This window comes from Elephantulus edwardii, unplaced genomic scaffold (assembly GCF_000299155.1).
Source record: "Elephantulus edwardii isolate Elephantulus edwardi_28Jun2011 unplaced genomic scaffold, EleEdw1.0 scaffold00050, whole genome shotgun sequence".
Taxonomy (NCBI): domain Eukaryota; kingdom Metazoa; phylum Chordata; class Mammalia; order Macroscelidea; family Macroscelididae; genus Elephantulus; species Elephantulus edwardii.
This window is the reverse complement of record NW_006399800.1, coordinates 12,337,384-12,353,837: the sequence shown is the minus strand read 5'-3', so window position 1 is coordinate 12,353,837 and position 16,454 is coordinate 12,337,384. Positions and strand designations below refer to the sequence as shown.

At 41.3% G+C, this 16,454-nt stretch overlaps 1 protein-coding gene across 1 annotated transcript in view; it reads right to left on the bottom strand.

Annotated features, from left to right (window-relative positions):
* Nucleotides 1–10,053, bottom strand: part of MCC (mutated in colorectal cancers) — a 635,122-nt gene extending 625,069 nt beyond the window's left edge. Inside the window, exon 1 of the mRNA XM_006886681.1 lies at nt 9,899–10,053. Within this exon, the coding sequence (XP_006886743.1) occupies nt 9,899–10,053 (155 nt within the window). The remainder of the gene's footprint in view (nt 1–9,898) is intronic.
* Between the last annotated feature and the right edge of the window lie 6,401 nt (nt 10,054–16,454).

Genomic DNA, 16,454 nt, shown 5'->3' with positions numbered 1-16,454 from the left:
CAGGAGGGACGGGTCCTTGGAGAGGGACATCATGCTTGGGAGGGTTGAGGGACAACGCAGGAGGGGAAGACCCTCTATGAGATGGATTAATTCGGTGACTGGGGTAATAGGGATGGGTGTGTCAGAGGCGGTGCAGTTGGCGCAGGATAGAGCAGGGTTTAGGGCTGTTGTGCATAGGGTCGCTTTGAGTCGGAAATGACTCGACGGCACATAACAACAGCATTGACAGTCCATGGAATATTCAGTACTCTTCCCCAACACCAGAGCTCAAAGGCATCAATTCTTCTGTAATCCTTTTTCATCTTCTTACTGCTATACCAGGTCCGAAGTCTGTTGCAATAGCTCACAGATGGCAGAACCATACTGACAGTTGGGGTTTATTAGGGAAGTTAACAGGCTGTAATTCTGGTTGGCAGCAGTATACAATCCCTCATTTCAGACAGTTTTTCAAGCATGGTCACAGGCTTACTGCTTAAGTCAGCGTCACAAAATTCCCTTACTCCTGCCAGTTATGGCATCTTCCCTGAGTCCTCCAACAAGCTTGGGTGAAGACCTCTGGCTCTGGATCTGTGACGCAGCAGTTCCAAGGCATCTGTGTCTCAGGTTGGTTTCTACTTCTCTTTCGTATACTTTGGTACCTACATACTGCTCAATATTCATTCTCCACTTCTAGTAATAAAACTCAGAGTTTGCTTAGAAAGCAAATGTGCCCATTAGAATGAAATAATTTTCCAGACTCTTGTAGATAGGCAGAGATATGTGATAAAGTTCAATCTATCGAATGTTAATTGTAGGAGTTGGAAAGCTTGTTTTAAGTAAAAGCCTTCTTTCACATTCTAGGCACACCCTTGTAAAGATGAATTGACCTAGTGATTGCAACTATGGGCTCAAACATAGTTGAGATTGTGAAGATGACACAAAATAAGGCAAGGGTCAAGTCTGTTGTTTGTTGGTTTTCTTCAAACAGCATAAGGTTTTAAGATGACACAACACTGATTGCTAAAACTGAGGAGGGCCTGAAACGCTTGCTGCAGAAGCTCAAGAACTGCAGTCTTCAATATGGATTGAAGCTCAACTTGAAGCAAACAAAGATTCTCACCACTGGTCCTATTGGCAGCATCATGATAGATGATGAAGAGATGGAGATTGTTCACAGATTCAATTTGCTTGGCTCTAAAGTGAACACTCTTGGTACCAGCAGCCAGGAAATTAAAAGATTAATTGCATTGGGAAAGTCTGCTGTTAGAGACCTCTCCAAAGTACCGAAGAGCAGCAGTGTCAGTCTGGAGACCAAGATACAGATCATGGTCTTTGCTATCACTTGTTATCAGAAAGCTGGACACTGACTAGGGATGATAGAAGGAGATTTGATGCCTTTGAGCTGTGGTGTTGGAGAAGAGTGTTGAATATACCATGAACTGCTAGGAGAACAAACAAGTTTGTCCTGGAAAGGGTGAAGCCAGGCTTCTCCTTGGAGGCAAGGATTCTAAAGCTTTGTTTGACATACTTTGGACATGTAGAAAGGCGGGATCAGTCCTTGGAGAGGGACGTCATGCTTGGCAGGGCGGAGGAACTGTGCAGGACAGTAAGACTCTTGATGATGAGTTGGACTGATTTGGTCAATGTGGTAATAGAGATAGGTGTGTCGGAGACAATAAGATTGGCAAGGGATAGAGCAGGGTTTAGGGCTGATGTACATAGGGTCACTGTGAGTTGCAGGTGACTCAACGGCACATAACAACAACAATGTAAATTAATCTGTTGTCAAGGAACTCTTTATGGGCTAAAGAGCAAAAATGTCTATTTAAAGACTAAAGTGCATGGTGTGTCAGAAATCTTGAAAACTGGCTTTTCTATCTATTGCTTTAGGGGCACGGTCTCCAGCTACCTTAACTGTGGACATATGGTCTTGCAAATCATAAACAGATGTGAGACCAATACAAGAAAGCACTTTCATGGTTCATCCTCTCTCCACACTGTGAAAGACAGTAGTAAAGAGAGGGTGAAGAGACTGTGGCATTGCTGTAAAGAGACTGTGGCAAAGTATAACCAGAGGAACCTAGAGATGAAGTCAGAGTTAAAGGGTTTGCTTGCTGAGTGACTGAAGGACAGACAAGCTGACTTGTAACTCCTCTAATATAAAGTTTGCTGGATGATTGAGGAAACCAGAGGTGCATATGTTCTGCTGAACTGAACCTGGACTTTCGCTAATTGATGAATTATGCCTTGTTAAACTAGCTTGAGACTGCTGGACTAAACCTGGACTTGCACTGTGTGATATTCTTTTCTTCTCACGTTCCCTAACTTATTTCCCTAATAAACCAAACAACTGTGAGTAAAGTCTGTGAGTCAAGTTGCAATGAACATTGGGCCCAGTGATTGGTAGAGATAGGTGCAGGAGCATGTGGGGTGGCATGTCTAACCCTGTAGCTATTTGTTTAGTACTCTGGATCTTATTAATGAGGGGCAGTTCCTCCTTCTAAAACGAGTAGAAGTCAGACTCAGCTACCCACATGTTGCAACTGCTCTTTGCACAGTGTACCTGACCCAACCGATTGTACTTTCAATTAATCCACATCATATCCATATGAAAGCTGGACAAGAAATAAGGAAGACCAAAGAGTAAATGATGTATTTGAATTACCGTGTTAGTGAAGCATACCGAATTTTCTAAGGAATAGCGAAAGAACAAGCATATTTGCTTTAGAAGGAGTGGAGCCAGGGTGCCGCTTGGAGGCAAGGATGGTGAAAATTTTTTTCACATCTTCTGGACATTATCAGGAGGTGCCAGTCCTTGGAAAAATACAGCATTCTTTGGAAAGGTCAGCAAAAGAGAGGAAGACCTTCAAGGAAATAACTGATACCGTGACGACAGCAAGGGGCTTGAGCATAGTGCAGACTGTGAGGGTGGTATAGATAGGACAAGGTTTTGATCTGTGGTTCATGGGGTCATCATGATTCATAGCTGTTTCAATGGCACCCAACAACAACAACAGAAAGTCTTGATTGTCACGTTAAAACAAAAATATCACAATAATCCTTTCTTCATTGTGGAGTGGTAAGTAAAGGCTATGAAACAGAAGCAACATAAAGAAGTGGCTTCAAAAGGTGGTTGTCATTTGGTCCCATCAAGTCTCAAGCGATCCTATCAACAAAAGATCTGAACCCTGTTCTATTCTGCGCCATCCTCACACTTCTTGATACATAAGAACCCATTTTAGCATTCACTGTGTCAATCCACTTGGTTGAGGATCTTCCTCTCTTTCGCAGACCCTTCACCCTTCCTAGCTAGCTTCATGTCCTTCTCCAAGGAATAGCCCCTCCTAGCAACATGTCCAAAGTATGTGGCAAAGTTCGCACACGAGATATATCTATCTATATCTATATCTATATCTATATCTATATCTATATCTATATCTATATCTATATCTATATCTATATCTATATCTATATCTATATCTATCTATCTATCTATCTATCTATCTATCTATCTATCTATCTATCATGTGGCAAAGTTCACACATGAGATATATATATATATCAGTCTGCCAGCTAAAAGGTCAGCAGTTTTAATCCACCAGTTACTTCATGGGAAAAAGACTAGTTGTTATTGTTATTAAGTGCCATTGAGTCAAGTACAACTCATAGTGACAGATGTCACTGATGAACAGATCTGAACTCTGCCCTACCCTGCACCATCTTTATCATCCTTGACACATTTGAATCCATTGCTGCATATGTGGTATCAATCCATCTCATTAAGGGTTATCCTCTCCCTCACTGACCCTCCATGTTTCCAAGCATGAAGTCTCTCAAAGGAATAACCTCTCCAAACACGTCCAAAATACGTGTGACAAAGTTTTACCATCTTTGCCTCCAGGAACACTCCAGCTGCACTTTCTCTAAGATACATTTGTTTGTCCTTTTTGCAGTCGCTGGATATTCTGCACTCATCTTCAAAACCACAAGTCAAATGCATTAATTCTTCTCCTGTCATTCTTGTTGTCCAGCTTTCAGATCATTGTGATTCAAAAGACTGGCTTGAATCAGGCCCATCTTAGTCTTTAAACTGGCTGACATCATTGCTCTCCAGGCCTTTGAAGAGATCCCTGACAGCAGACTTTCCTACTGCTATACATCTCAACAGAGTGCAGAAATTATGGAGCAATATCGTTAAGATCACAAGCAAGCAACATTCTGCTGAAACTGATCCCAAAATGACTGGAACAATACAATGACAGAGAACCGCTGGATGTACAGGCTGGGTTTAGAGGAGCCTGACATAATAGTTAATGTTAGGTGGATCTTGGCTGAAACAGAGAACACCAGAGGAAGCCTATCTGTATTTCACTGACTATGCAAAGGGAGTTGACTGTATGGATCACAACAAACTGTGGCTAACTCTAAGAAGAATGGGAATCCCAGTACATTATATGCTTGTGCTTATGTGAAACTTATAGTTGGACCAGGAGACAACCATCAGAACACAGCAAGGGAACACTGCATAGTTCAAAACAGGTAAGAGTGTATACTGGGGATGTGTCCTATCTCCATATTTTTTCAATCTATATGCAGAACAGATCATCCAGGAGGCTGGGCTTGATGAGGAGGAAGGTGGCATCAGGTTTGGAAGAAGACTCATCAACAACCTGCATTCTGCAGATGATATAACCCTGCTTGCTGAAAGTGAGGAGGACCTGAAACACTTGCTGCAGATGGTCAAGGACTGCAGTCTTCAATATGGATTGAAGCTCAACATCAAGAAAACAAAAATTCTCACCACTGGGCCAACAGACAGCATCATGATAGACATTGAAGAGACTAAGATTGTTAAAAGCTTTAGTTTGTTTGGCTCCACAATAAATATTCTTGGTACAAGCATCCAGGAAATAAAAATATGAATTGGATTGGGAAAATCTGCTGTCAGGGACCTCTCCAGAGCACTGAAGAGCAACTGTATCTGTCTGGAGACTTAGGTGAGCCTGATCCAGGCAGGCCATGTACTTGTTATGCATCAGAAAGCTGGGAAATGACTGGGGACCACAGAGGAGAACTGATGCCTTTGAGCTGTGGTGCTGGAGAAAAATATTGAATATACCATAGACTGCCAGGAGAACAAACAGCTTCATCCTAGGAGAGGGTGGAACTAGGCTGCTCCTTGAAGGCAAAGATTCTGAAGCTTCCTCTGACATACTTTGGGCATATTGCAAGGAGGAACCAGTCCTTGAAGAGAGACATTATGCTTAGGTGCATGGAGGGACGTGCAAGAAAGGAAAACCCTTGATGATTCCATGACTAGGATAATGGGAGTAGGTGTGTCAGAGATGATAAGGTTGGCTCACGATAGAACAGAGTTCAGAGCTATTGAATATAGGGTCACTATAAGTCACAAGCGACTCAAAGGCACAAAACAACAACAGTATACATCTCCCAATCACCTGACTGCTGGTACCAAAGGGTATGAATCCAAGGAAGATGAAATTGTTGGCAATTTAAATCTTTTCTCTATCATGATGTTGCTATCAACTCAAGTTTAGAACTTTTGTTTTCTTGATGTTGAGATGTAATCTATATTGAAGGCTATTGTTCTTTATTTTCTGTAGTGAACACTTCGGGTCCTATTCATTTTCAGCAAGCAAGGTTGTGTCATTTACATAATGCAGATGGCTGATGAGTCTTCCTCCAATCCTGATGTCATACTCATGTTCATAAAGTCCAGCTTCTCAAATGATTTGCTCAGCATACAAATTGAATAGGTACGAAAAAAGAATATGTCCCTGGTGCATTCCTTTCTTGATTTCGAACCATGAAGTGTTCCCTTCTTCTATACAAGAGCGTTTTGGTCTTGGAACAGATTTTGTGTAAGCATACTTAGGTGTTCTAGAATTCCCATTCTTTTCAAAGTTAGCTATAATGTATTACAGTCCACACAGTGAAATGTCATTGCATAGCCAATAAAACACAAATAGACATTCTTCTGATATTCTCTAATTTTAGCCAAGATCTATGTGACATCAGCAATAATATCCTTGGCGCCACAGGCTCTTCTAAACTCATCTTGAACTACTGGCAGTTCTCTGTTTATGTACTATCCTAGTCATTTTTGAAAGATGGGTAGTCTCTTCCTATAATGAGGTACAACTTTAGAAATCAATAGGTGATCACTGTGAGTTTTCATTTACTCAGTGGCAATGGATTTAGGTTCTTTGGTTTATTCATTAACTATAGAGCCCTGATAATGTTTTAGGTTGGTCACTTGGACTGATGACCAAAAGGTCAATGATTCAAACCTTGCTTAGGTTTTCCACTGGACTGATGACCAAATGGTCAATGGTTCAAACCTACCAGCCTCTCTGCTAGACAAAGATGAAGCAGTTTCCATAAAAACAGCCTCAGAAAACTCCATGAAGCAGTTTGACTATCTTAAAAGGTAACTGTGACTCAGAATTGACTTGATGGCAGTGGTTCACTATACCATATACATTGTAGGCAAATTGTACTTACTATAAAAACACAAAATCCTTGGTGCTTTTTTTCTAATGAGATTATCGTTCCTACACTACTATAAGGAACTCTGGCACAATAAATTAATGTCCAGGGCAATTTCACTGACTATTAAAGTTATGGCTGCACATACTTTTCAACTTTCCAATAGCTTTTTATTAAAGTGATGTGGTTCAAGGAATGTTAAACTGCTCTTTCCACTTCTGTCCATTCTTTTTTTGGTACAAAGCCTCTACCTCCAAAACGGTAAGCACATTTTGCTTACAAAACTCATTATCCTTCCAGATAAATATATCTACTGCATAAAATTATATACAGATGGCACAGTTTCGATAAAATTATACATTTATAGGCCAGAAGGGAAAAGAACTCTGCCAGCTTATTTCATGTGAACTATTACCATGTGAGTTAAAATCTTTTTTGCACCCTAGAGCAACGGTGTCTTTCTGGAGACTAAGGTGGGCCTGATACAGGCCATGGTTTTTGCAATCACTTGTTATGCATCAGAGAGTTGGACAATGACTAGGGAGGATAGAAGGAGAATTGACGCCTTTGAGCTGTGGTGCTGGAGAAGAGTATTGAATGTACCATGGACTGCAAAGAAAACAAACCGATTCATCCTAGAGAGGGTTAAACCAGGCTACTCCTTGGAGGCAAGGATTCTGGGGCTTCGCCTGACATACTTTGGACATGTTGTAAGGAGAGACAGGTCTTTGGAGAGGGACATCATGCTGGGTAGAGTGGAAAACAGCGCAGGAGGGGAAGACCCTCTTTGAGGTGAATTGATTGAGTGACTGGGGTAATTGGGATGGGTGTGTCGGAGGCAATGAGATTGGCACGGGATACAGCACCGTTTAGGGCTGTTGTACATAGGGTCGCTATGAGTCGCAGACGACTCGACGGCACATAACAACAACAACAGCTTGGAAAGTATAGATTTCATTTATTATCAAGTTATGGATTTTAAAGTAGAAAAACAACAAACTATCCAAACTATATGTTTTTAATCCCAGACTTGGAAAAAGAAAAAGTCTTCGGGAGAAAATCGATGTGTAGGGCCAACTGGAATTACATTTTGAAAGTATCTTTCTAATACTCCAGGGATGTGTCCTATCTCCATACCTTTTCAACTTATATGCAGAACAGATTATCCAGGGGGCTGGGCTGTATGAGGAGAAGTGTGGCATGAGGATTGGTGGAAGATGCATCAACAATCTGCATTATGCATATTACACAACCCTGCTTGCTGAAACGGAGGAAGACCTGAAGCTCTTGCTTCAGAGGGTCAAGGACTGCAGCCTTCACTATGGATTAAGGCTCAATATCAAGAAGACAAAGATTCTCACTGGTGGGACAAGTGGCAGCATCAGGATGGATGGTGAAGATATTGATTAGTCACAGCTTTAGTTTACTTGGCTCCACAGTCAACACTCTTGGCACCAGTAGCGAGGAAATTAAAAGACGTATCATGACGGGAAAGTCTGCTGTTAGGGACCTCTTCAAAGTACTGAAGAACAATGGTGTCACTCTGGAGACTAAGGTGTGCCTGAACATGCTGTGGTTTTTGCAATCACTTGCAATGCATCAGAGAGCTGGACAATACTAGGAAGGATAAAAAGAGAATTTATACCTTTGAGCTGCAGTGCTGGAGAAGAGTATTGAATGTACCATGGACTGCTAAGAAAATGAACAGGTTTATCCAGGAGAGGATTAAACCAGGCTGCTCCCTGAAGGCAGGGATTCTGGGGCTTTGTCTGACACACTTTGGACATGTTGCAATGAGGACTAGTCCTTGGAGAGGGATGTCATGCTTGGGAGCACGGGAGGGGAAGACCCTCTATGAGGTGGATTGATTCAGTGGCTGGGTAATGGAGGTGGCTGTGTTGGAGACAGTGAGATTGACACATGATAGAGCAGGGTTTTGGGCTGTTGTACATAGGGTTGCTATGAGTCACAAGCAACTTGATGGCACATAACAACAACAACTAATATTTCCCAGTGAAATGTTATAAAAGTAATAAAATCCAAAGTGTTATCACAATTGGATGTACCAAAAAATGAGATTGTCAAATTGCCCGATACATATTAGATAAATATGTTTTGGATATTTTTTTATTTTTTAATTGAGAGGTGGAGAAAATACATCTACCTGCAAGGTGGAGAAAGACCTAACCCTAATTTCCAGACAGATTCTCTACCATCACCCAAACAAATACAATGCAAAATTTCAGCTGTCTTACTTCATTGAGATCAATGAAAACTGTATCAGTACTTATTGTCTTGAGTGTCCTGCGTCAACTTTTCTTAGAAGTATACCACAAATATCGCAGCGGCCTACTTCACTATCAGTGTTTAAAATGTTAAGAAAGTTATGTAAAAATTTAGGCAACATTAATCATTTAAGGAGTAGTTAACACAAAGGTCGGGAATTCAAACTCTGCAACTTTTGCAGGATAAAAGAATGGCCTCTTTGTTCCTTTAAAGATTATGTTCTTTTCTGTCCATAGTGTCGCTATGAGTGAAAATTGACTGGACGACAGCAATGGGTTTAGCTTGTTTGTTTAGAGATTATTTGGTCAAACTCTGCAAAAGCCTGGGGTAGAAAGCAGCAACACTGCCTCTGGAACAGATTTTGAAAGTTACCGCCCCAGAGAGTCTACGTGGTGGCACAGTCGTGCGGCAACACACTTCTAAAGGCTCACATGGTTAGTGGACCGAATTGGAGTAGGGAAGAAACTCTATATTCTAGACTTACCTTCAAATCCCCAGTTTGTGCCTGAGCACCTTTCCCCCTCAGGTTAGCGGGCGGAAACAAACAAACAAGCAAACCCCAAACAAAACCAAACCCTGCTGAGTGTCAAACTAAGCCATCCTTTAGGTTATGAAGTTTGGAATCCAGGGACTGTGTGTCGAGATAATTGTCAATGTGCTGTCAATGAGCGCACATCCTTCCCTCTGTCTGACCCTGGGGCTGTCTATGGAGGAGCTGGACACATCGCTGTCAGGAGAGACAGCATCCTGACACCCAGATCTGGACATTGTGGAGCAGCCTTTTAATTCGTTTCCCTAGAGGAAGATTTCTTATGTCCAAGATCCCCGGGTCCCCCTTAGTAGATTGCAAAAGAAAGACTTGCATCTCAAGAGATACCTCCTAATACCCAGACAAAGACAACGCTGGCAAAAGTTGGACCAACTGGCACCTCCAAAGGCGAGAGGAGCTGCCCCTGGGCTCCGGTGGCCCAGCCGGTGACGCCATCCCAGAGTCCCTGCCAACTTTCCCCATGAGCTTCTGAGCAACTTTGCTGGAAGTTGGTCGAAGGGTGCAAAGGAGGGGTCAAGGGCTGCACGGTGGGGCTGGTCCAGCCCCAGCCGGTTACCGCGCCTCCTCGCCTACCTGCTGATGTAGCCGTCCCCGTCGCCGTCGCACGTCTGGAAGAGGCGCCGCATCCTCTCCTCCTCTCCAGTGCTGGACGTGTCGCTGCTGCTGCTGCCGCCTCTGCCCCCACTGCTGCCGCCGCTGGCGCTCCCCGCCGTGGCCGCCGCCATCATGCACCCGCTCGGTGCGCGCGCTGAGGACGCGCGGCTGCGGGTGGAATCGAGCGGCGCTCCCGCTCTTCGCGGCCGGGAACCTGCCTGACGACGGAGCATGCCCAGTGGCCGCCGGGGCGCTCCAAGCGGGGGATTCCACCTCTCCGGGTTTTGCTCGGGCTGGGAAGCTGGGCGCTCCAGAATCTCCCCAGTTTGGCACGATAGAGGAGAAGGAGGAGCAGAAAGTGACTCAGGGAGTCAGAGAGCTAAGGGTGACGAAAAGGACTCCAAGGGAAACAGATCACACGGGGGACACTCGGAAAGACTGTCATCACCTTGCATCCGGCCAGGGCCCCAGGGGACGCTTCAGAGAGCCAGCCTTCTCCAAGGAGAACTCTGATCTCCCACAGCTGTGGATTGCTTTTCCAGGAAAAGATAAACACTCTCGTTCTGCAAACAAAAAGAGGTGATCGAGGTCCCACTCTCTGCACTAGGGATACCTGGTCTTTTTATGCATTTTAAATACTTGTTAAATCTGATCTCCGTATTCTCAACTAGGTTTCCATTCTTTATTAGGAACAATGTGTAGTTCAGTGTGCCGCTGTGTTAGGTTCATTTTGGGAAATGCTGACTTTCCAGATCTAACATATTTAATAACAAGCATGAACATTGTAAAATTTGCCTTGGTTTTAATAACTAGAGTGAACATGATAGTTTCATTTGATTCACACAACAGACGTGGAATAACATAACTGTGAAGTAGGAAGTGCGCTTGTAAACTGGGATAATGGGGTTAGGTGTGTCAGAGACAGTGAACTTGGCTCAAGATAGGACAGGGTTCAGAGCTATTGTGCATAGTCACAGACGACTAACACAGACACATAACAACAACTAAATGTGGTTTGGACAATGTCTGCAACCTTAACTAGCCTCACTGCTATTGAGCTGGTTCCAATGGATAACGACCCTATGTTAGAGTTGCAGGTTGCATATCGTATTGAAATGAGACAAACCATTTTTCTAAGAGAATGGGAGGTGACTAACTGAGGTTTTCCAATAGCAGGAGACACTGGACTTTTTTTCTTGGCAGCATAACTTGCAGACTATGCCAGCTCCAGTTTACAGTTAAGAAAACTGGGGCACAAGATTTATCCAAGGTTTTAGGCATAACAGACGTCAGGACGGAGAGTCAAACCTAGGCAGTTCCTACATAACAAAAGAGAGCTCTAGTGGCCTAGTGGCAAAAAGCTGTGCTGTAATCCTAAGGGTTTGAGGCCACCAGCTGCTCTGCCTGAGACAGAGGGGTAATGTCCTCCCACGCAATTAACTACCTTGAAAATCTGCTGGAGCGTCAGCAATGGATCTGTTTCAACTCTACAGTACACAAGAACAACAACAATACCATCACAAAAGGGAAACCCCAATGAATCAATTTGTAATCTAGTGAATAACTTTACACTTTTCCTGGTTGAATTAAAACATGTTTGCAAATTTTTACTATCTCTCTCATCAGGAAAAGGTATAGATTATATTTCAATGTTAAGAAAACAAAGATTCTTACCACTGGATGGATAGACAGCGTCATGATGATGGAGCAGATCTTCAAACTATCAACAGCTTCATCTTAGTTGGATCCACAATTAACACCTTTGGTACTAGCAGTCAGGAAATAAGGAGATGCATTATACTGGAAAAATCTGCAGTTAGGGACCTCTCAAAATTATTGAAGAGTAATGATATTAGTTTAAGGACTAAAGTGTATCTGATTTAGGCCATAGTCTTTCCGATCACTTGCTATGCATCTGAAAGCTGGACAATCAATAAGGATGACAGAAAAAGAATTGACGCTTTTGAGCTGTGGTGTTGGAGAAGAGCACTGAACAGCCATCCCATGGATAGCAAAGAGAACAAACAGATACTGTTTTGAAGAAGGTGAAGCTGTAGTCCTCTTTGGAGGCAAGACCCTCAACCAGGTGGATTGACATGGTGACAGCTGCAATGGGCTCTTGTGTGAGGAAGTGTAAGGATGCACAGGATAGAATAAGGTTCAGATCTTTTGGTCATAGGGTTACTATGAGTCGTACTGTACTTGAAGGCACTGAACAACATCTAACAAACTTGAGTGTGCCTTTGTGTGTATCTTGTCTAAGGCTGGGTTAACAAGCTTCCATAAACGTTCTCTATCTTGGGACTCATTCCTTTCAAGTCTTGAGCTTTCATGAAAGACATGTGATCACCTTAAAACTGCCAGGATGAAGAGATCATGGGGGGGGAAAAATGGCCAAGGAGCCCAATTATTCCAGCCCTTCAGAGTTTGAGATCTAGAACCAGAAGTGAATGAATAAGTGAGTGAATAAGACTTCAGATGATCCAGTCCCAGTCATTGCAGCTACATGAGGTACCTTGATCAAAACCCACATAGCTGACTTTATCCACCCCCCCAACAGTGGATCATAATGATAAAATTACGGTTGTTTTAAGGAGTGATTTATTATTATTAAGCAGTAGATATTTGAAACAAGTCCGTACATTTAGCCGGGTAGGAGGAAGGTATCTTTGCCTTCACTTCCACTTTATCACATTAATTCATCCCTACTTTCTTTTTATTTCTTTAAGTTCCTAATATTTTAGAACAATTATCCAATGAACAAGATATCATCTTTGAGACATTATATTAACCATGCTCAATATTTTTTTTTTTTTTATAATATGCTGCTCAACTCATTGCAACTGAGTAAAAATCAACTAATAGTTGAGCCTCTGGTGGGTTTTCAGAGGTTGTAAAACACACAAGGGATTGTCATTTTTCTCCCATAGATCATCTGGTAGATTCAAACTCTTTGCATTTGAGTTGACAGCACAACTCCTTACCCACTAGGTCACCAGAGCTCCCAATATACTTTTTTTTAATACTTGCTTCTTGTTTTTATGTACCATCAAGTCAGAACTGGCTTGTAGCTGACCCTCCAAAAGGTTTCAGAAGCACTAAATTGCATGGTAGAAGATTGCTCACCTTTCTCTGATGGAACAGCTAGTGGATTTGAACTAGCTACCTTTAGATTGCAAATTTGTGAAGCGTTCCATATTTTTTATTCAGTGACTAGGGTAATCAGGGTGGGTGTGTTGGAGATGGTGAGATTGGCACAGGATAGGGCAGAGTTTAGGGCTGTTGTACATAGTGTCGCTATGAGTGCAGGTGACTCGATGGCACATAACAACAACAACCACCACCACCACCACCTTTAGGTTGGCAGGGCAACTCCTTACCACTAGCCCACTAGAGCTCCCTAGCAACACACAACCTCCTATCTATGATAGGATAAGAACCAAGGATGAAGTTTTTAAAAACAAATAAACAACATTATTAAATAGTTTAAAAATAATTTTTCTAATTATTTATAAGATAAAAATTCACTGTTATCTGACAATACAATCAGACAGAAATTGTTATCCTCAAATATCTCAAATTCTAGAAAATGGATGGATTTTGAGGGTGGAAGTGCAGGGGGAAAGTAAGTATTCTTTTAAATACAACATGCATGGAAAGTCTGTGATTCCAAAGAATTTTCCAAGATTTGAGTGGCTTTCTTTATAACCACACTTTGCATATACAGAAAGTAGAGGATAAACCTCAACCAATTATATTTCACAGCAAAGAATGTTTCTTTTCTGAGAAAATATGTGCATGACAGCTCTGGGGGTTTAAATTTAAATCATTTTGAATTAAATCTGAGCATATAAAAAAAGTGGATCTTGACAAATTTCCTAAATAGCGTTTGCTTATGCTTGGGTAACTCAGAAATGGCTGAGTAGATTAGATTCAATGTCCAGAAAAGAATTTGTTTCTGAGCTCATTTGAAGCATGTGAAATTCCAGCTGAAAACGCTCTAGAAGGGGAGAAATTTACAAGATATTGAAAATAGACATGCCACATGAACATAAAGATGATAAATTGTGAAGTAGGAGCATGGAATGAGAACAATACTCATACCCACAAATCTAACAGGACTGACTATGTCACAACTTCCAAAGATTTTACATCTTTATCTGAGAAGTGTACATAGTTCAACATCTTTGTCTTTATTCACTTTCTTTTTTTCTTTTAAGTTCTTCTTGGTATAATATTTCATATTTACATAATATCTTTCAAAATACACTAAACACATTATAAGATATACTGTCCAATATGTTTAAGTTACTTATTAAAACAAATAAAATTACTGCAATGCTGTGTATGCTGCTGTTTGCTCTGCTAAATTCAGTTGTCTTCTTTTTTAGCTATTTCTACGGTCAGAGTAGTCAGGAGATATTAAGTATTGCTTTGGGAAAAACCACTGTGAGAGAGCTCTCCAAGAACTTGAAGAGCAATGATGTCAATTTGAAGACTAAGGTGACTGATTCAGGCCATGGTTTTTCCAAACACTTGCTATACTGCTGAGAGCTGGACAATGAATAAGGACGACAGAAGAAAAAGTGATATCTTTGAGTTGTGGTGTTTGAAAAGAGCCCTGAATATCCCATGGCCTGCAAAACAAACAAACAAACAAACAAACAACAACAAAACAGCCCCCCCAAACCCCAAATTAAACCAATTGGCAGGTTTTCAGAGACAGTAAACTGCAAAGGAGGAGACTGTTCATTCTTCTCCTGTGGATTCAAACCAGGTACCTTTGCCTCAGCAGCATAATTCTTTCTGACTAAGCCACCAGAGCTCCTTATGCATTACGTTAGGCATTATAGCTTTTCAATTACCATGCATCTATAGCAGAGCATGACTTATGCGTTGTCATACTGGAAGCTAAACCACCAGTATTTCAAATATTTTCAGAGACACCCATATTGGACCACTTTCAGAGAAGCTTTAAGATTTAGAGGCATCCTGGGAAAAGATTCTTGTGTTGTACTTCTCAAAAAAATTGAGTAGTATCAACCCATGGTTTCTGGAGGGAAACAAAACTTGTCTGTTCTGACATTCAGGTACTATGGCCATAAACATTGCTGTCTAGCTACATCACATGGAAAGCTTAGGACTTCTTAAGCATGAGTGGAAGAGGGAGGTCTGGAAGGAAACAGTCATCCTAAGCCTAAGGCTCTGCGACTCTTGAGCCAAGAGGAAAACACCAATATATAGTTCCTTTACAAAACATTGCCATATCCTGGGACATTATATAGTTACAATAACCTAACATCTACTAAGGAAAGACTCACATATAATCAAGAAATCAGTACTTGGCCTCAGTCATCATGAAAAAAGCATAATAATCCTTTTTATAAAAAGACAGTCCAAATAAACACCCTAGAAAGAACTAGAAGAAATATGCTGATGTGAAGCTATTAGAACAGCTACAGAAGAAGATGCACATGATGGAAAAAACAATAGAAGCCATTAAGAGAGGAAATACCCTAGAGACAACAATCCAGAAGAAATATGTTGATGAGGAACAACTTGAACAGGTGTGGAAAAAAATACAAAAGATGGAAAAAAGAATTGATAGTATAGAAAAAGAGGTACAATAACTTAAAAATTCATCACAAGATAGAGAGGGTACTGCATACACAGTACTAGAAATAACAGGAAAACATGAAAATGCAATCCAGAATGTTAAGACCAAAATGGCAAATGTCCAAGACACTGGTGGGACAAAAGAGTAGAACTGGAGATACGGAACAGAGAGTCAGTGAGGTGGAAGACACCTCACTGGTAACACATTAGAAGAAAAATCCAAAATGAGATGTAAAGAAAATGATGAAAACATTAGAATCATGTGGGATGACATCAAAAGGAACAAAATATGTATCATTGGAATTCCAAAACACAGGAATGACAGAGAAGTCATTGAGAAAATTGTAGAAGTACTAGAAAAAAACTTGCCAGGAATTATAAAGAATGGAGAAATCCACATTCAAGCAGCACAGCAAACACCAAATACATTAGTGTCAAAATAAAAACATCAAGATATATCATAGTCAAATTCTCCAAATTAAAAGAGGATAGAATACTAAAAACAGTGCACAAAAAACCCCTACCAAAACCAAACAACAACAACACACCCCAAAACCAACCAACCAAACAAACAAACAAATACCACAACAAAACCCAAACTGAAAGAGTCACTTACAAAGGGGAAACAATTTCCTTAAGTTCTGACTATTCAGTAGAAAACCATGTGAGCTAGAAGACAATGGGATGTCACATACAGAAAGTTGAAAGAAAGCAATTGACAGCCAAGATCCTACACTCAGCAAAGTTCTCCATCAAATATGAAGGAGAAATTAAATCCTTTGCAGAAAAAAAAAAACAAAAAACCAAAACCCAAAAAACCAGCACATGAAGAAATGTTCAAAATCCCTAGCCCTGAGAGAGATGCAAATCAAGACAACCATGAGATATCATCTCACTCCAGTAAGACTAGCAAAATTTA